A 21,868-nucleotide genomic window follows, 5' to 3' on the forward strand; every position below is an offset into this window, starting at 1 on the left:
AGAGCATTGAGAGAGCTAGTTCTGAGCAATATCTTTCTTTTATTTGTATAGGTGCAGATAATGAACGTTTTATCTATGATTAATAAAATAAAAAAAAAAAAATAAATAAAAAAATAATAATAATAATAATAATTATTATTATTATTATTATTATTATTATTATTACACTTTTCCTCATGGGGACCAGCTAAAAGTCCCAACAAGGGACTGGGCATATTGTCACATGAACATTTACATTTCCCTACACACACACAAAAAGAAAGCAGTGTATCATTCCCAGTGTCTCTTTATAGACTTTGAGTCCTGGGGCTCAGCTGCTGCTCGAGGAGATCTCATTAAAAGATGCTACCACTCGCTAAAGCCACTAAGAAGAAGAAAAAAGCAAACTAAATGAACAGCTCCATTTCGCTAAGGCAATTTTCTTCCTATCTTCTATATGTGTGTACACACAAAATACACACAGCTTTGTTTTCTTTTTCTTTTACATGTTTTCTCTTGGCTCTTTTAAACTATTTCTGTTTTTATCCACCTGTCCTGCTGCTTCAAATCCCTGACGGCTTTCAGGGCTCAAAAGACCCTCTCCTTCTCTCTCTCTTTCTCTCTTTCTGCATTTTTTCCCTAGTCTTTTTTAGTCATTAAATTGTTGAATTTTAACCACTCACTCCAGGACGTCTCTATTGAAGGGCTTCTTGCTGTTGCCGAGGAACTCGCCGATCATCTGCCGGCTCAGGCCCTTCCTTTGCAGCAGGAAGTGTGCGACGCCTATGGGTGTATCAGGAATGAAACCTCGTGAGATGAGAAACTGGAGGCCTTTATCTGGATTTCTGTTCAAGAAAAAAGGAAAAGCACACCGTTATTCTGGATTGCGGAGAACAGAAGATCTGCAGGCAGCAGAGTAACACTATTACACAGTGTATGTAGACAATAATAACTAGTATACTGTGATTTACGCTAAAGAATAGAATTAAAGTGATTGAGGACAACCCCAGTATATATTCTGCACATGCATTGCTATGTAGCTGCAAACATTTCATTAGACTAATTATAGTAGTAAGCATTATAAAGAGCCTTGCATAGGACTAGTGCAGTGTAGTGATTTCTAAGGACAAATCTCATAGATAGCCCTCTTTTAAAAAGCCTGGGCTTTATCTCTGCATCCAGTATAGTGTATTAGCTGTTGAAGCCCAAACTGTCATAACACATTTCTTTTGCTCTCTCAGAGCGTGACTTCCAGCCGTGATGAAGCACTTCTGCTTCATCGGACACTCTCTCTCTTAAAGCTGCAGTCTTTAGCATTATAAAAAATGCTTATGGTTTTACGAGGAAGCATACCATATACTGTATTATAATGTCCTTGAACTGCTGTGAGTCCCCTTTAAAATGCAGTTTTATTGTTTTGTTTTTTAGTTTTTAGTTAGAAAAGTTTCAGTCTCAGGCCACAACTTGTATGAAATTTGTATGCATGCATTATATGCTAGCTTAGATATATTCTCTGCAATTTTAGGCATGGAAGACGTCAGAACATGCAGCCAACTTGGAGGAGCAAGTATGAGAACATTAAGAAAAGGAAACCATGAGTCTGTGAGTAAGGGTCTATATGATCCTGGAAGAAAAAAATGGATTCAAGAGTAACAGCTTACAGTGGAATCCTGGCATACGAACGCTCCACCTCACAAAATTTTGCTTTAAGAACTGAAACAAATTTGCCTCGGCATACATTTACAATGTTTTTTGACATTGTGTGCAAGATTTAGTGAAGACTAACATTAGTACCCGTCATTGATGGCTAAAGAGTTTGTAAAACCAGTTAAAAGGTTAAAGCCAAAAAAAAAAAACTGATCAGCATTTGACACATGCGCAACTGCTCATAACTTCTCTTTACCGCAACCTTTTGCTCAAGGTAAATTTTTCATAGTGATGTCCAACGTTTTGGAGTAAGTCATGCTGTGTCCACCATCTAATCCTGGGTCCAGTCCTCACTCTCTTTTTCCTCTTTTGTACCTCCAAAGTCATCCCACTAGACTAACAACTGATGTTGGCTAGCTTCACTACCCCCTACAACCACCTTAAAGTCTCTAATCTCCTTCAGACTGCATCTCCTATACAGCAGATAGTCCACCTGAGCATATCTTCCATCCTAAATGCAAAATCTATAATAATATTATAGATTTTTCTCTTCTGGGCCCCATAGCTCTTCAACACCTACCCATCACCTTTGTTTTCTTCTCCAACATGCGCATTAAGTTCACCAATCTTTATTTTGTGGTGGGACACTCACTTGAGAAATATACCTTCACCTTCACATCACATCCTACCTGTAGGGCGTATGCACTAATGACATTTAACATCACCCCTTTCACTACCAGTTTTATACTCATCACTCTATCCTCACTTCCACTACACTCTTCGCATACTCTTCTTTCATTATTAGACCTACATCATTTCTCTTATTATCTACACCATAGTAAACACACAGTTTGAACTCACCTCCAATGTTCTTAGTCTTGCTTCCCTTCCACTTGGTCTCTTGTACACAGTATATCTACCTTTCTCAGAACCAACACCACAAAGTTCTATCTCTTTTCCTTTAACAGTCATAGTACATTTAACATTCAAAGTTCCTATTTGAACCTTTTTTAACCAGTTTTTAAATATATCATTCAAAGAGCAAGTTCTGAAAAATGTACAGACAAAACCCTTCTTTTATTTATACAGCTATAGCACCATGGGTCCCAAAAATGTTAGTAAGGATGGTAGAAAGAGAAAAAAGGGAGCCACTTTAAGTTTCATTTTTAAAGCAGCCAGTGCCAAGACAAATCATAAATTAAGGTTAAGTAAGGTTGAATTTTTATTCATTTCATATTTGATGTTATTTACATATCTTTTATAAACATGTGATTGCTTTTATATGCTAAATTTTATTAAACTTAATTATAGTGTTAGAAAATGGTAATGTTTGGAAATATTTTTGGGTGGCTGGAACAGATTATCTGCATTTACCTTATTTCCTATGGGAAAATCTGTTTCGCAATACGAAATTTCCCATTAAGGACTCGCATATGCCGAGGTTTCATTGTATTTTTATTCTTTATCCTTTGATTGGTTGCACAATAGTAGATAACAGTCTTCTGATATTTTCTATATTGTAGAATTTGTCTCATCAGTCATCTGAGCTACATAACGTACTATACCCTGAAGTGTCCCTGGTGTGTTGTTTTTTTCCATGCATTTTGGTATCCAAACTCTTATTGGTAGGTGGCATCTGCTCGCCTTGATGGCCTGCATTATTTTGGTCTGTGTTTTGGCAAACAGTGTCTTGTGTATTGAATTTAATGGACTGAAGCAGATTAGATAATAATTGCACAGCGAGCACAGACTGCGTAATAAAAATACACTTACAGGAAGCGATCAAAAGTGATTGTTTTGACCTCAACACTGTATTTTAGAAAGCCAGATAGAGTTAGAGGGTTAACTTCATAGCTTTAGACTTAATTGTAGACTTAAATAGATTCTGTGTCACCAGGTGCTTGGGAACTATAACACGTACGTATATAAGAAGTGTTTTAAGAAGCAGCCATGAATTCTCTCTATTATCCTTAATTCATCGGTGCAGTCCAAAACACATCACGAAATGATATCCTAAAGATATTCTTAAGTGGCAACGAGAGTTTCTTTAAGTTTCTGAAGATGTTTCACCTCTTTCTACCCGACTTCATTAGTTTATTTCTGAATATCTGGAGATAATGGTCACTTTTTTAGAGAGAGCAATGTCCAGATTTTAGACAGTGAAGACGAATTGTTTAACGAGCTGTAAACAAGGTCATCTACATTTAATTGGAACAACCTTCTTGCAACAAAGGCTCACTGGTCAGTCCCATGAACATTTGTTAAGTGAAACACCTAATCCTTGAATATTGACGGATAACCTGTAACTAACTTGTGAAAGAGATGCATTTATTTGTGGGAACTGTATACAGAATCTTTTATGAAGACCACTTGCACATTACTGTTACTCAACTGGAATTTATTGGCACATTTGCCAAACAGTCCTGACATGGCTCCATGGCATTTCCACATGTTTGCACCAATAAACGAGTTCCTGGGATGCCAGCAATTAAGATGTAAAGCAGGCATTCTGACTGTAGCTTTCTCATACATAACCTCATAGGAGAACATTCAGGTCTTATGAGGTTAAATAAACTATCAAACTAATGCCTGCATTTGAAAATTGCATCAATAGTAAATGGCCGGGTGGCACGGTGTCATGGTAGTTAGCACTGCGCCTTGCATCACCAGGGTCTGGGTTCAATCCCCCCCTCCCCCTCTCAGGTCTGTGTCCATGGTGTTTGTATGTTCTCCCCATGCTTGGTGGGTTTCATCCAGGTATTTCAGTCCAAAGACATGCACATTAGATTAACTGGCATTATCAAATTTCCTATAGTGTGTGAATGAGTGTGTGAGAGTGTGTACTGTATGTGTGCGTGTCCTCAAATAGATTGGCACTTTGTCCAGGGTGTACTCTACCTCGGACCTCGTTCCTAGTCTCCTGGGATAGGCTCCAGGCCTCCCGTGACCCTGTATACAGGATAAAGCGGTACAGACATTGAGTGAGTGAGTAAGTGAGTAAGTAAATGGCCTAAAATATATGGACACCTGACCATTACAACAAGATGTTTTTGTTCAAAGTGCTTTTCTAAAACCACTGACATTAATATTTCAGTAAGTTGGAGCTCTACTTTTACTGCTATACCAGCTTCCACTTCTCTGTGAAGGCTTTGGTGCATTTTGGAGCCTGGTTGGGAGATAGTGTTTTAGATCATCTTAAATGTTTTCCTCGAAGTAGAGGTCATGGCTCAGTGCAGGACACGTCTCGAGATACTTTGCTGTAACCCTGTTCCCTGAAAAAGCGGGAACGAGATGCTGCGCGAAAGCGCTATGGGAACCGATTCTTCGTGACCGATTGTGAAGCACGTGTGTGTCAAACACCCCAAATATTTTGCCATGTATAACCTCAGGCAGGTGACGTCAATCAATGAGGTGCATCTGGAGGTTATAAATAGGCATGAACCGGAAACACCTTCAGGTCAATTTTGTCTGAAGGACGTCTAGTAACGCATTCAGTGCGGAGCATATCATTGGAGCGCAGCATCTCATCCCCGCTTTTTTAGGGAACATGTCGATGCCGAGGCACTAGCTCCATAGTACAAAGCTCTCGGTGTTAACCCTTGTTGCCTCCCAGCTGCTAGAGGGAGTATTTCAGTGCCAGAAATAGAGTCATCTTTTCGAGGCAATAGATGTGCCAGAAGAAGAAGAAGAAGAAGACCTCTTCAGATCCCTTGGGCTGGACGGCCATCTAAGGCCGCCTTTTGGCCCATAAGGGAAAATGTCTGCCGTTAGCAACTTGCGACGACAACACGGACCTAGAGTGGGACCCAGAGTCAAGCACGAGGGTCTGAAGCTCCCGGTGCGTAACCCTTATTGCCTCTGGGGATTGGCCCTTGGATAAAATCCCCAGGCGCTTGGTCACCACTGAAATCACTCTCTGAGCTACCACCTGGCCTAGCTTGTACTCCTTTAGAGTGCTATAATAAATTCAGGCCATTGCGCTCGAATTCCGCATGACACTTGAATTCATACCTCATGTTGGAGGGAGAACGCTTTTGTGGCGTTAAGACTCCACCCTCAGAAATGAGGTGAGCTAGGGCAACATATTGGAGGAGTAGTGTTGGTGATGGTGGTGGCTGTTAGGTGTCCGGTGTCCTGAAATACAACAGGAGGGAACCGAGCACCTAACATTTTGTCAGAAACCGCTGTCAACCGAAACACCAGTGGCGGCAGGAATTAAACAGCAAACCTCACGCCTCGGGGGTCCGGAAGGTGAGATAGGGGCATCAAGAAGGAAAGCCTGTCCTTGATGCCCGTAAGATTAAGCCACAGATGTCTCTCTGTAGCCACCATGGCAGCCATGGAGTGACCAATTGCACGGGCCGTCTGCTTGGTTGCCCAGAGAGACAAGTCTGTGGCTCGGCATAACTCCAGAAACAGCGCTTCTTTGGCAACCCCGTCGATGCTCAGGTCATTTAGCAAGTCAGCCTGGTATGCCTGTAAGACCGCCATGGTGTGCAGAGCACAACCAGCTTGACCTGCTGCCTGAAAAGCCTTCCCCACCAGCAAAGATGTCAATCTGCACAGCTTGGAGGTGAGCGTGGGCTTTTTCAGGTGGGATGACGTCCCAGGAGAGAGATAGCCCGCAAGCGTCTCTTCTATCTGGGCATCATCATGTAACCCCGTAAATTTGCATTCACGACATTAAAATAAATCGATGTCGTTGGCACAAACACACGGGATGAATATGGCCTCTCCCATGAACGGGTTAATTCATCATGGAGATCACCAAAGAAGGGTGGTCTCCCTCCGGCCACTTGACAGGAACCTGTCGTCTAATTTCGACCGCTTGGGAGAGTCTGGCTTCCGTAGCCATTTAAGGTATAAGCGCTCAACCGCGCATGTCACTAACTCTAATAGCTCCTGATACGCCTGCTCATCTCTGGAGGGGCACTCCGACAGTTTTCATGTCCGCAGAAGCGAGAGAGAAAATTTCTTCTGCTACTTCACAAAAAGCGCAGGCGCGCACTTGAGAAGAAGGCGGTAACGGCACACGATTCTGCGGAAGAGCAAGAGAAAGACAAAACTCGCTCTGCTGTACTGCCGCCAAATTAACACGCGAGCCCCAGGAGTACGCTGCGGCTGTGTTTCTGGTTCATGACTATTCAGAACCTTCAGGTGCACCTTATTGGTTGACGTCACCTGCCTGAGGTGTGATAAAAAATATTTAGCGTGTTTGACACACACGTGCTTCACAACCGGTCACGAGGAATCATTTCCCATAGCGCTTTCGCGCAGCATCGAGTGTAGCTTTTGAAAGGGAACTTGATTTTTTCAAGAATAACATTTACAAACCGTGTCTTTATAGAGCTAGCTTTGTTCACAGGAGCATTGTTGTCCTGGAACAATTTTGGTCGTCTTAGTTTTGGAGAAGGTGCAGGTAAAGTACAACATACTGTACCAAGGAACCTTATAAAGTTGTGGGCTTCCAACTTTGTAGCAACCATTTCATATGGGTGTGATTGTTATGTGTACAAAAACGTTTGCACATGTAGGAAGACTGGTATCTAAACCTAAAATATTACCAGAATAAAGAGCATTGAAACTTCAAAGTTTTTATAGAGCTAACAGGCATTCCTTGCTCTTTGAAAAGGACACATACACACACATACACTGACATCACATCTGAGTTCTCATGTCTTATCAATAACCTTATGCAGGCTATATTTTTTAGAAATGGCATGCGATTTACATTCTTGGACACAAGTTGATGGGTTTCGATAGCCCTCCATCAGACATACGCTCTGTTGGGCGCTCGTCTTGTATACCGCAATCTTGCTTTACCTCTTTCTATTACATAAAATGGCCTTTTACAAGACAAGACTTGCCAGAGGCGCAAGTTGATGGGCATGTACTGACAGTCAATTCAATCCCAGAAAATAGCTACTTGTTTTTCTCTTTTTTTTTTCCACTATCAGACAAATACATTGAGAGTTATATAGCAAGCCTGGTTGTAATTCGGTAGGAGAGTTTGCATTTGTTTATCTTCCTCTTCTTCCTCTCGCACATTTTAAGTTTCGTATTTGTTTTTGGCTTTAAGGTAGTAGCAATAAAATAGACTAAGTGTGGATTTTGTTCTGCTTTCGTTTGGACACCATTCTCATGAGGACCAACAACAACACAGGTCTGTTGACCCTTTGTCATTTTGAAGAACAGGTTCCCTGTGCTACAGTATGTGCCAGTAAGTATTTTTACGTGTTCTACATCTTCCATACTGTTCCTAATTTTCTCATTTCCAATTTTTCCACACACATTTATTTTTCCACTTTTCCTCTACTACCTCATCCCTGTATCCAGGCATGTCTATCCACCACTAATATTTTATTCAGGGGTATTCACTGGTGCTTAGAAACATCTACATTTAAAGCACAGAGAGAGAAAGGAAGAGAGAGAGAGAGAGAGAGAGAGAGAGATAGAGCGAAGCTCTAGTAGAAGTTAAAAAATAATACCTTTGTTGCTTGGAATGCAATTTTTAATTTAAACCAAGTTGCCAAATTATGTGTTAAGTACATCATTTTTAACATAATCTCCCTGCTTTTCGATACACTTTGTCCATCTGCCAACAAAGAAAAATGTTTTGGGCTGAGCTACGAGCCACGAATACATCGCTGTCTTAACGTTTTCACCAGAACTGAATCTTCATCCTCGTTAGGCTGCTTGTAGGGAACCAAACAGGTGAAAGTTTGATAGAGCGAGATCAGGAGCTTTAACACCTCTTCAGTGTGTCTACAGTGTGGGGAGAAGTGTACAAATGGGCATTGTCATGCATAATTAGAAGCCCTTGGATAGCAGTCCTCTGCATTTATTCCAAAGTTTTGGCTTCAAAAAGCATCTTAGTAACGTTCACTGTTGATTGTTGAACCTTTTCCTGATAATGTTCCAATAGTGACCCTTAAAAATCCCAGAAAACTGTAACCATCAATTTTTTTAGTTGATGGTTGACTTGAACTTTTCCTTGGTCGTCCATTAAGGATGTTTCCGTTCCATACTTTGCTTCTCATACTAATGAAATACACTTTGAGATATTTTACCCAGAAATTATTCATACTCAACACAAGAACGTGTACAGTACAGTGAAACCTTGGATTACAAGCATAATGAATTCCAGAAGTGGCCTCGTATTTCAAAACACTTGTAAATCAAAGCAAATTTTTCCCATAAGAAATAATGGAAACTCAAATTGTTTGTTCCACAGCCCCAAAAAATAAATACATGAAAATAATTAATACAAAATATTCAGTAAAAATAAAACAAATTAACCTGCATTTTACCCTTAAAAAAGTAAAAATATATCCCGACAGATAAGTGTTTCCATTTGTGCGCGCAGGCGCTGTGTGTGTGTGTTTTTGTGTGTGAAGCTAAAGTAAGAGGAGAGGTAAAATCAGCCCCTTCCGTCTCCCTCTTCTCGTCGTACACAGTAACACTTCCTCCTCTCTTATTTAAGTTTCACACACACTCGAGAGAAGGAGGGGTGTGTGTGTGTGTGTGTGTGTGTGTGTGTGGTACGATGCCCAATGACACACAATGGCATGCTGACCCAGGGAGAAAAAGAAAATAGATCTTTAACCTCTCTAATGAGACTTTCTTTTGCCTATATCTGATTTTTTTGACCGTCTGTTTACACGTTCTTTCAACTATGACTCATATTCGATTCACGTGTTTACACTTTCCATGCCATCTGCTGGGTGCTTTTCCTTTTCCATGTCACCTGCGATGTTATAATTCCACAAGCGCTTACACCGGAGAATAACATTACGTCATTAAACCGCGAGGAAGTCGCAGTTTTAATGGCATACAGAACGCAATGACTCGGGAAATCCCATCTGTCGGTTTACACGACAATCACATTAGCACATATCTGATTTATATCTGATTTATTTCCACATATGAAGGAGGCCTGAAACCGATCTCGAAATATCGGAATGCATGCATTTTTTTTCTGTTTACACGGACATAAAACATATCCGATATGTGTCACATATGAGCAAAAAATCAGAATTGGGTCACATTTACATGACAGTGTAAACGTAGCCTAAGACCCAGCAGGGGAGACGATTACCCACAATTCCATAGTGCGCGAGAGAGAAAAAACGTTGGCTCAGTTGTGCTCAGCATCAAAACAAGAAGCGCATGCGTGATACACTGTACTCGTAAACCAAGACTTGTTCTTTTTCAAGTCAAAATATATTTAAAATCTTTTTAAGCTCGTTTTGTGGAACACTCGCAAACTGCATTACTCACAATCCGGGGTTCCACTGTATACATCTGTCCTGATTGTCACTTGCTTTTTTATAACTTTTAAATTTGGAAAAAAATAAACATTTCTGTTTATCTTGTACGTTTCGTATATTTCGTATACATACATTACGTATTGTTACGTATATTTCCTTATAATGTAAACTAGGCAAGGATCTTCAAAACATCCTGGTTGTTTTTATCTACTGACTCAGTACCAAAGACACATGCACAGCCAAAGATACACACATCCAACCCAACACATCCTTTATCCATCTCTTCTCAAACTGCAAGTTTTTAATTGGCTACTACAAGGAAGAGCATCAGGCCACCTATTGAATCCCCTTATCTCTGATTGTTGTCTTAGCCATCAAGCACGTGCACATACACACATACACACGCACACCTGCTTCAGATGCAGCTGAAGTCTGGCCCAGGTATTAGACTGAAGTACTGGAACTAATGAGACTCTGTCTCTCTCTCTCTCTCTCTCTCTCTCCTTCTACTTCTATCTCTCTCTCTTTCTGTCTCCCTTTATCATATCAGCACCTTTTGATTATGCAGCTCCTGCTTTTCTCCAGCAGTGCATGAAGCAAAAAAAAAGAGGTAAATGGGTATGAGAAGTAAAGTTAGGCTTGCCCTGTTTGTTTCTAAAGCTGCAAAAGTGCTTTGTCAGGAGCGTGCACAGTGCATCAAGCAGTTGCGAAGTGACAGGAGGATCATTAGAGGGCATTCCAACTATAACCATATGACCTATTTTTAATGTGCCTCTTTTATTTTTACTGATCCCAGCCAAGCTGGCAAAACCACTGAAAAATAGCCATTAAGAAAGGCATATTTTCTGCCCACATGTGGGGTGCAGTGTGGCACAGCTTGGCACCGTTAAAAAACACATAACGATCTGGACAGCTTTCTTTGGCCACCAACATTGCACTTTAATGTGTAAAGGAATTGAAAGGGATTTTCAAAAAGCCACTTTTTCCATTTAATCATGTATATGACACTTTTATCTAAAAAGAGACATGCACGGAGCTGAACAGTTGAACCGTCTCTGCTGAACTACCACTCGCCATTACAGCGTTTTACCATGTTAAATGTCCAAATGGCTATATTTTCACTTAATCACCTAAAGGTCCTATATTTAACTACTTCTTAAACAAGTCAATATATTGTAGCGTTTTTACGCCGGAAAGGATGCTGGAGAGACGAGTGAGCTTATTTGCTACCCAATGCAATGGCTGGGAGTACTTTATTAAGCACACAGCATGTAAGGCATGAGCAGCACCTTCACTCAGGAGCCTACATCCAATTCAGCACTAGCTTGAACTGGAGCACATTTCACACGTCACACACCTCCTCACACACAACAGGGCCGAAGCCACTGACCAAAACACCTTTCCCCATCATGGTGAATACACCGACATCCCCGCAAGGCATGCTGGTCGTCAGCCGCCGCCCCGCCCACGCCACACAGCCCCCACCCGAGCTGTGACCGTCCCTGGTCACCATGACGAACTTTGTATTGGAGGCGTGGAGGCGGTCGGCACTGGCGGTGGGAACGCCGGCGTCCTTTGGCAGGTGAGGGATGAACGCGAACGTAGTCCTGAGGCGGTCCGGCCTCCACAGAGTTCGATGTCTCCCCGGCGTGCGGCTGAGGCGCAAGACGGTCCCGGTGGGGCAAAACTCGTGCCCGCCCTGCCAACCGCACCCGGTAGATGACATCGGAGAGCCGAGCTGGCTGTGAGTGTCCACGCCCATTCGCCCCATAGGTGCCCCCACCCAAAAGTCTTGCAGCGGTGCCCGCGAGCGCTGGGTGGGGCCCTTCTGCCTGGTGATGAGCGGTTCACAGTTCCACAACCCGTGGGAAACAGTGGAGCCGGTGTCCACGAGTGCCCGCAGTAAGACGCCGTCCGGCACACAGTCGATGTAAAGCCCCGCGGGGCTCCCCAACCGTCCACCCGGCGCTAGTTTAGCGGCTGCTGGTGTACGCTGTCCCTCAGGCCTGAGAACGTTAAAGCGGTAGTCCGGCTGTCCCTCAGGCCTGAGAACGTTGCAGTGGTAGTCCGGCGGTCCCTGGCCTCGACGTCGTCGCGGAATCTCGGAAGCGGTGTCGAGGCCTAGCCGCGACGGGTAGCCCTGTCCCCGGCTAGGTTCACCTACCAAGCACCACTGAGCTGCGGGCAGTCGCTCGGCTCTTCCGCCGCGATGTGCCGCCGACATGGGCTCAGCGCGCTCGGCCTCGCGCAGCGGCAAGTCGCTTTGCCGGCTAGCTGCGCACGGAGCTGTATCTTGCTCCGGCGCTTGCGCAGCGCCAGCCTCCGCCCCAAGATCCAGCGCCGGGATTTTCTGCTTCCCGCTCCGCGTTGGTGGACGTGGTGTGCTCGCGCTAGCTCCGCCAGGAAAGCGCTTCTTCTGCGCGAGTAGTCGCTCCGCTACTCGGCGGCCCGCTTGGATTTTTAGAAGGTCCTCCTTGGTGCGCTTGAACCCGTTATTCTCCATCCCACTTCTGACACCAATGTAGCGTTTTTACGCCGGAAAGGATGCTGGAGAGACGAGTGAGCTTATTTGCTACCCAATGCAATGGCTGGGAGTACTTTATTAAGCACACAGCATGTAAGGCATGAGCAGCACCTTCACTCAGGAGCCTACATCCAATTCAGCACTAGCTTGAACTGGAGCACATTTCACACGTCACACACCTCCTCACACACAACAGGGCCGAAGCCACTGACCAAAACACCTTTCCCCATCATGGTGAATACACCGACATCCCCGCAAGGCATGCTGGTCGTCACCCGCCGCCCCGCCCACGCCACAATATGTTTTAAAGGACCTGTGAAGTGTTTCTATAATAAGGCCATCAAATTATATATATATTTTTATCATACCTCAAACTTTCTCCATTTCAATTCTCTTCCGAATGTGCCATTTCAGTTTCTATGCAAATGAGCTACTGCTGAGCCACACCCCCACCAGAGAACTACAAAGCTGAACAACAAGCCAGGGGAGGGCGAACGTATTACAGTGCATCCGGTAAGTATTTCCAACGCTTCACTTTTTCCTTATTTTACAATACCCCATAATGACAATGTAAAAGAAGTCCGTTTAAAATCTTTGCAAATTATTAAAAATAAAAAACGAAAATCACATGTACATAAGTATTCACAGCCTTTGCCATGACACTCAAAATTGATGTCAGATGCATCCTGTTTCTACAACTCGATTGGAATCCACCCGTGGTATTTAGTTGATTGGATATGATTTTGAAAGGCACACACATGTCTATTTAAGGTTCCACAGTTAACAGTACACCTCAGAGCACCAACCAAGCCATGATTCCAAGGAATTCCCACTCAGACCGGATTTTATCAAGGCACAGATCTGGGAAAGGTTACAGAAAAAGTTCTGCAGCATTGAAGGTCCAGATGAGCACAGTGGCCTCCATCATCTGTAAATGGGAGAAGTTAGGAACTACCAGGACTCTTCCTAGAGTGGGCTGCCCAACCACAGTGAGTGATTGGGGGAGAAGGGCCTTAGGCAGGAAGTTAACCAAGAACCCAATGGTTAGTCTGAAAGAACGCCAGTATTTCTCTGTGGAGAGGTTAGAACTTTCCAGAAGAGCAACCATCTTGTAGCATTATATTGAATAATATTTGAAGCTGGAATTGGTGACAAAGGTGCTTTAACAAAAAAAAAAAAAAAATCTTTTTCATGGTCTGAGAGTCGCACAGGTGCCTTTTGGCTCCAGACAGCTGTCATGTGCCTTTTACTAAGGAGTGGCTTCCGTCTTCCACTTTACCATACAGGCGTGATTGGTGGAGTGCTGCAGAGATGGTTGTTCTCCTGGAAGGTTCTAAAGTAAATAGACATTCACTTTATACATTGTTTGACTGTAAGCATACCTAACTGCCATCTCTCCTTCTCTTTTGCTCTCTTCCTCTTTTTCCCTCTACCTTTCTCTCTGCCGAGCTATACATGTTGCTCCTGAGCTCCTGAGAACTCGTCCTGGTTCTGGTTGGAGATCTTGTTGCTTGGATGCCCTGTGTGGTCTGCATGGGATGCATGTGGTAACTAGGGACCGTTCCACTTTTCCACAATGCTGATGCAGACAGCTGTTCTATGAGGACTTGTGACTTCAGTCACTCGATAGTTCCAGACTGGAGTTTCCTACAGTTAACCTGAGCCTCCAGGAACGAACTGGACTCCATTTTCACTTTAACACATCCCCTGTTATACTGAACTTCCCGTTTCACACAGTATGATGCAGATCAATCCCTGCTATTCATTATCACCCAAATGAGGATGGGTTCCCTGTTGAGTCTGGTTCCTCTTAAGGTTTCTTCCTATCACCATCTCAGGGAGTTTTTCCTTGCCACTGTTTCCATCGTTCTCTGCTTGTTTATCAGGGACAGTCTTATCATTTTGGTTCATAAACATTCACATTTCATACGAATTTAAATAATTCTTTTGATTGTGTAAAGCTGCTTTTTTTTTTATAAAAAATTGAATTGAATTAAATTCTGTGTTGCATACAGTACTTAAAACTTGAAGATGAGGAGTTAGACAAATGGCAACAAGCATAATGGTCACCTTTGGGGGGAAGAAAATCCCCATGCTACAGTTGAGCACATGAGGGACTCCCGAAAGTGAATGTGTTGGAACTGGATGGAGTCGTGTATACCCATATAAGACATTTCTGAATCTATATGCGTTTGAATATGTTGTTGAAATTTTGATGAATAAATATTAAATTTTTTAGCATGAGGCCTATTTAATTTTATTTGCTTAGAACATGCAGTTACTCAGATATTCATATTATTATTTGATTTATTATTTCTTAACCATTTTCCTGTAAGTCAAGTTCTAGCTCTTACATGCAGTCTATTCAATGATACTTAAATATTTTTATTGTATGTAAGACATTCAGCAAGGGTGTGCCAAGGGTGAGCCGTTCACGTTTTCACTCCTTCTGTTTGAGTACAAAGCAGGCTTCTCAGCTTTGTGTTAGATAAATCACAACCCTATGATTACCCCACCCAAACATGGCTTATATCCCCATAACAACACAACACAATTCCCACTGGACAGATAAATCAATGTCAACTGTTATTTTTTTAGTCTCTCAAATATACTGTACATTCACATGTAATGGAAGAAAAAAATAATATGTTTAAATGTAGTCCTGGTAGTCTTAAACCATAAATCTTGGATCTATAATATTTAATTGGTGGTTATTTGCCCAAAATGTGTAGCCCTGCTATAAACTCAGGATGACAGTACACCAGCATGTACTATACATTGAGTGGTACTGGTTATTGTGAAGTTACGGGCAGGCAATTCTTTGGAAGGAAACTAGGGTACCAGGACCAAGCATAGCGAGAACATGCACACAGACCTGAGGAGGAAATCAAGTCCAGACCCTAAAGGTGCAAGGCGACGGTGCTAACCACTAAGCCACCATGCATGTCTATGTGAAGGACCTTGCTCAAGGGTTCAAAAGAAATCAAACCAGGGACCTCATGGTCAGCAATCCAACACTTTAACCACGAGCCAACCAGCCCCAACTTAATTTAACATGCCCAGTAATACAGGATGTGATTTGGAAATTGCTTAATAAATAAAATAACATATTATTTGCAATTCCTTGATGAGCTGCAAAACCAACATGAAGAAGTGCTGAGTTAAGACATGAGTAGTTTGTCAATGACTATGATGACAGCACCGTGTCTATCCCTGGCACACTGAGAGTAATGCGAAAGTAATTCTTACCTCGAGCCACATGAGTCAGCCTGCCCTCTAAGACTCATGCTGCCATCTCTAGCAAGGCTGAAACATCATGGATTACTTTCAGCACAAAGAGCATTCATTAAAATGTAGAAATTGCATGCTTTTAAATGCAGAAGTCAGACTCGAACGAGCGAATCGGAGCTAAGAGATGTAGAAACAAGGCCACCAAGAGAAAGCCAAAGTGCCGTGTCATCTTGAAACTTTTTGGCTCTCTCGACGGCTGTTTCCAGAGCAGGCAGGAGAACTTTTAATTACCACAGCAAGATTACTGGCCGTCTTTAATAGAATGAATAATGAGAAATCGAGCAGGGAATTGACCGACCTCAGGTCAGACCGCTGTTGATTGAGAGCTGAGGGTCAGGAGGGTGACAATGCTGGCCAAATGTCCCATTCAATGACAAACTGCCGTGCACTAGTTATCCAAATCACTGCTCTGTTCCTACTATTTGCTTTTTAAGATACTGTAGTATCCAAATAAACTGTGTCTTCTGTGAAGAAATGCATACATCTATAATTATACACTGCACCCGTGTCTCACCATAGAGTTGCTAATCGGCTAATAACGTGCTTGTTTATGCCATTAATGCTCAGGTGCATACTCCATAATATTCTTATGTTTGTAAGGCGATTAGAATAATTTCTTTCACGCATGAGGTTATATTCTTTGGAGTGTGAGCCCACATAATCTTCTATTAATCTGACACCTATGCAAATACAGAGCGTGACAAATAGGCATTTTACTAAGGTGACTTTATGTAGTTATGAAAAAATTATTTAACATTCAATTTTTTACTTTAAGAAATATAATGAAAATAGCTGGGAATGTCTTCTTATAATCTTTTATAATGATAAAGGGCAACATTTTTGTAATAGTTGTTTTGTCACTATCAGGCAATGCTGAAAATCCCTTATAATGAATGGGTATGCGTGTATCATATTTTTAATTGAAGGATCAGAGGCATCGATACTGTGTCTGCTTGCAAATCTCCAATTATATAGGAATGAACCATAAAGACGTAGGAGTAGACAAACCATATTTGGATAGAAGTAGAGCTATTTATAGAGGCTCAGGCAAACCCAAAGTGACAGGCATTTGGCAGGGGGAGGGGGGAGTAGAGGGTAAGCCACAGCTGGGGGTTATGTGTGTATGTGTGTATTGACAGGGAACCAGACTCAAAGGAGACCTCAAAGGAGGGTAGTTGAAAACGAGAGAATGAGTGAATATGATTAGGCAATACTGTAACCAAATATGTTCATGCCAAAGGCTGGTATATATTAAAGGGAGGAATAAAGCGGTTGTAAACCTGATTGTGTGTTTGTGCGTGTGCGTGTGTATATGTGTGTGTGTTCAAAAATTTATTCATACAGCAGATTGTTGTGTCACTGAAATGAGACAGAATTGAATCCAATAAGGATTAGAGAGGCAAATTCCTTTTTCAAAACCCAAGCAGTGGCCATAATAATAATAATAATAATATATTTTGACAAACCAGGCAGAGAATGTTATTTTAGTTCCACATACTCATCAGCCTAGGGTTAACTTTACATTTTCGAGCAAATGCATCTAGAAGTCATCAAACTGTTTTGGAGAGAAAGGAGAGAAATATCCCCAGAGACTACTCACACATTGAATAGGTTGAGACCAATACGATATAGGCGTTTGCGCATGACATCTGTGGAGAGAGTAGGTGATTTGCAGCTGCTTGGGTTCTCACAGTGGTAGCGTGGCAGGCTGAGCATCATGGTCTGCAGCGCTTCCTTAGATGAGGCCTCAGAAGCTGAACGGGCAGATGTTGATGTGCTGCTGCTGCTCATCTGCTCTGAGCTATTGTCAGCTGGGTCTGAAAGTTGTCGCTTGGCCTCCAGAACCTCCACAGTGGGTGCGACTGGAGTCTGTCCCACTGGAGGTATGGCCTCTTCTATAGTCTCACCTAGGGATGGAACCTCTGGCACTGGAACATCTGTCTTCTCCAGGGCAAGAGGTTGCATTCCTAGATCTTCCATAAATTCCTCATCGCAGGGTGGTGGTGCTGGGAAATCACTATCTGGTATTTCTCCCAAATCTGGTTCTGGGGGTGGAGGAATTGGTTCCTGTGGAGGTGGAGGCTGTTCTAGGTGTCTTGTTTCTCCTATTAGGGGTTGTTTTGGGGTGTCGGTCACTGTGGCCCCCTGCTGGACACAGTTTCCAAGAGACACTGATGTGGAGGACTCCATGACGGAAGAGGACACATGAAAGTTTTGACTGTCAATCTGCACCGTCACATCTCGGAAGGCCATCATTAGCTTGCTGGCACTACGAGAGATGTTATCTGTATTGTCTTCCAAAACTGCACTACTCTGAAGAGTAGCCTGATTCAAGGTACCACTCTCCCCAACAGTAACAGCCACTGTAGGCTTCCCAAAAGCTTCCGAACTAAACTGGTAGGTGCCTCCCTCCTGCAAAGAGCACATGGTCTTCATACTCCAGTTGCTAAGGGCATCATCAATGGACTTGGCTAGTGACTGTACCTGTTCTGTAAAGGAGTCTTCCAGGTCTGTAAGGGTGCCACCAACAGTAACAGGCAGCGATGGGGACCGGACTAGGGGGATGCCTGCAACCGAGCAGCCTTCGGCCAGCGCCCTCTCAGCTGAGAAGCCTTCGGCATTCTGAACACGAACCTTGCGCAGGGAGATTCGGCGAGGAAGCCGGCTCTCCAGCAGGGAGTTGCGGATTTTCTCAAAGTTCTTGCTGAGCTGGTACTGGCGGAAAGCCGTCTGGATTTTGCAGGCGGCACGGCGCGAGATAAGGTGGCCCCCATATTTGTGCTCTAACATTTCGATCTGCAAGGACAAAGATAAACAAACAATAGAAAGGTTCATCAGTAATGTAAAGGCATATGTGAGCAACAATAGTCACGGTAAGGTCAATGAGCAGAAAGAAAGAATTCAAATCATTTTTTAAGGACTGAGTAGAATATGTATAGCATGTATAAAATGTATATCAAGAATCAATATATTGGAATAAAGCTGCTTTATGACAGTTTATAATGCTACAAGCATTATTTAAACAAAATGTTATCAAACTGATTAAATAGCCAGTAATTTTGACAAATAGTACATAGCATGAACAAAATGATAGATGAAATGACTGAAATGAAATGAATTGAAGGGTTTATTAGCAGTAATGCACTAACTTAATATATAAAATTTAATTTAAAATTAATTTTAGTACTTTTAGTTGTGTAACAAAAAAAAAATCTGATTATACGGAAGATTACTTTTAAATTACAGATTGAAAGTAACAAAATTTTTCACATTTTACAGCACAAAATCTTAACATTTTCTTAAGTTATAACCCTATGCAAAAAGAATAATTATACTAACAAACTAAACCATGTCCCTTTCAATGTGTAATCCCACTATATTTCCCGTGTTCCCGGTATGGGCTCCAGATTCACTATTTGCCTGACTCAATAAAGCAACTTGGTAAAGATAAAACTGAGATCTAAATGAAATAAATCTGCTAGAGATGTTAAAAATGTTCCCAAATTTTTACACTGGCTTTGAGCAAGCAAGTACTCTTTCAGGTGGCATCTTTCTCTGGTTAAAGTGCACATAATGTCACGATTTCCTAAGGCTGGTAACATAAATTGTTTAATCTTTTATTGTTTAATTTTGCTGAGGTTGATTTGTTAACTTTCCATGAAATTGTTATGACGCTGAAAACTTGTATGTATGTAAATGTAAAGGTATAACCTGTTTTGTAATAATAGATAATTATAATGATTTTCACTGAACTGCATACTCTCATCAAACATTTTCATAAGTTTTTTGTACATTAAAAAGTATGCTAAAATAGAAGCTTTTTAGTGTAAGTAAATTTGGCTGCAGTTTTATGCTTTCAGCGTATTTTAGAGTCACTGATACAGCTAGAGTAGGAGTGTGTGACAGTGTCAGAATTGATCCGCTCTATTCTGCATAATGCTTTGTTAAGCCCTAAGACAGTGCATCATATACTGTAATATGTCATTTACACACTTAGATGCTATATGCCATAAGTCATTTTTAAGACCCCCACATCTTTTAATAAGCCTGGTCTCTCCAGAAATCATTACCAAAGATAAGCATTTGAACAAGACATGTTCTATTATTTGAAATGTCCTGTCGGAAAAAAAATATGGATTTTCCGGAAAAAAAATATGGATTTTTTCACATAATAATTATGTATATAACTTTCAGTAAACGATTGTCAATTTGCTTGGCAACCATATGAGAAGCAATATAATCTGAATATCCAAGCAAAGAGCAAGCAATTAAGGAAAATGTGAAAAAGCTCTAATTTTTTAAACTGCTAACAAAGATAGTGTATCTGATGTCTGAATTTCTGATTTTGCCAAATTTACAAGGGAAAGTAGTTAAAACATGTTTACAAATGTACCAGATGTCACTGGATGATAAAGAAATTTACATATTTACAGATTCACTTATTTTATAATGACTATTTGTATAACAATATGTGCTGCATTAAGGAACGTTATAATATAATAAAAAATTATAGATTAAAATTGATTTGTTTTAGAAAGAATTGAAGTGTAGTAAATATGTAGCTACAAAATGCAAGTATTTCTATTAAAAACGCAGGTGAAGAGAAACAGTGTTTTTGAGTAGTTGGCAAATAAACATGAAAAGTGTTATGTGTTGAATAAGTGACTTTTATTACTTGCTAAGATTTTTTTTAATAGTACAGTGGACCCTATAAAGCATCCGAACGGCCTGGGTTCTGAATTTTGAATTTTTCGAATTACAAATGCAATATATATAAAACCCAGGACTTTTATCTCATCTGCTGATGTTAACAAAACAAAAAAACATGAAAGAATAGCACACAACACACACATACACCAAACTCAAATGTATATTATACAAAACAGACACGGCAGTACACAAAATCTGACTATTTACACATACAGTGTATACAAAATATCTTGGTGTGTATGTGAATAGATGCATAGTCCCAGGTCCTGTATACTGTATGAGTGTGTGCATGTGGGGGTGTGGAAGCATCGGCCTCACTGGCTTTATAAGCCAATCAGAGAGCAGAATGATGAAAAAACGCTGTCCTGTGATACTGTCCCAATAGTAAATAATCCAACGAACAGATGGATCCAACAAAGAGTTGGATTAACGCGAAAAGACAAAAGAAATCACATAGTCTTGTGTGCAACATTTGAGCGTTCTCTTTAAACATGGTCAGCTGACCTCCTCGCGTCACTGGGATACCCCGCAGTAATTTGGAGTGAAAGTAAAAACACAACCAAAACACAATACATCATATGGAAACGATTCTAAAGTAAACACTGCCATATAAATAATGATCAGCAGCTTTATAAAAACCCATTATGCAGATGTGCTACTGGTTATCAAGGAGGGCAGCAAAAGAAGAGCAGAGCCACTTTCAATTTTGTTTTTTAAAGCAGCTGGTGCCATAAGGAATCATAAATTCAGGTTAGGTAAGGTTTAATGTCTATTATTTTATCTTACTTCATTTACCTGTCTTTTCTATATGTTTTGATTGTTTTTATATGCAAAATGTAATTACAGGGTTGGAAATTGGTAATTTTGGTAATATTTTTTTGAGGGGTTGGAACAGATTATCTGCATTTACATAATTTTTTATGGGAAAATGTGTATGGTAAGGTACCACTGTATATGAACAAGGAAGTGCATGGCTGGGACATTGATAAGTAACTGAGTTTGGGAACAACGGTGATCAATGGTTGGCCCTTGGAAACAATTTTGATAGTTAATTTGTGCTTGGGAAACACCAGCGTTGATCAATGAATGGTTGCTTAGAACACAACTAATCACAGTATAAAAATTCAGTTTAACTTTTTTAATTAGTATCTATTGGTGCAGGTGTTTGATCAAATTGTGCAAGTAGCTTATTAATAGCTTATCTTAAAGTAGATTATTAAAATCTGCAAATAACTGTTCTTAACATCGCTTTGACTTAACATTTAGATTTCACTTATGGTGCAGGTTAAACTTCAAGCAGATATCTAAGTACTGCAAAAAGTTTAATTTAATTCTGTCCAGTCAGTTTTGCATTATAAAATTATGGTGTAATATGTATTTATATACCGGTTACCTCTAACTGCTGTGGATACAGTATGTTTACTCTAATGACCTGTGTTTTATTTCA

General features: G+C 41.2%; 1 protein-coding gene across 4 annotated transcripts in view; it reads right to left on the reverse strand.

The window, feature by feature from the left end:
• Window positions 1–21,868, reverse strand: part of iqsec3a (IQ motif and Sec7 domain ArfGEF 3a) — a 141,427-nt gene that overhangs the window by 48,701 nt on the left and 70,858 nt on the right. For all 4 annotated transcript variants that reach the window (XM_053508453.1, XM_053508456.1, XM_053508455.1 and 1 more), the window contains 2 exons: window positions 17,312–18,507; window positions 663–824 (listed from right to left, as the gene is read on the reverse strand). In XM_053508453.1, coding sequence (XP_053364428.1) covers window positions 663–824; window positions 17,312–18,507 — 1,358 coding nt within the window. The remainder of the gene's footprint in view (window positions 1–662; window positions 825–17,311; window positions 18,508–21,868) is intronic.

This window comes from Clarias gariepinus, chromosome 12 (assembly GCF_024256425.1).
Source record: "Clarias gariepinus isolate MV-2021 ecotype Netherlands chromosome 12, CGAR_prim_01v2, whole genome shotgun sequence".
Lineage (NCBI taxonomy): Eukaryota > Metazoa > Chordata > Actinopteri > Siluriformes > Clariidae > Clarias > Clarias gariepinus.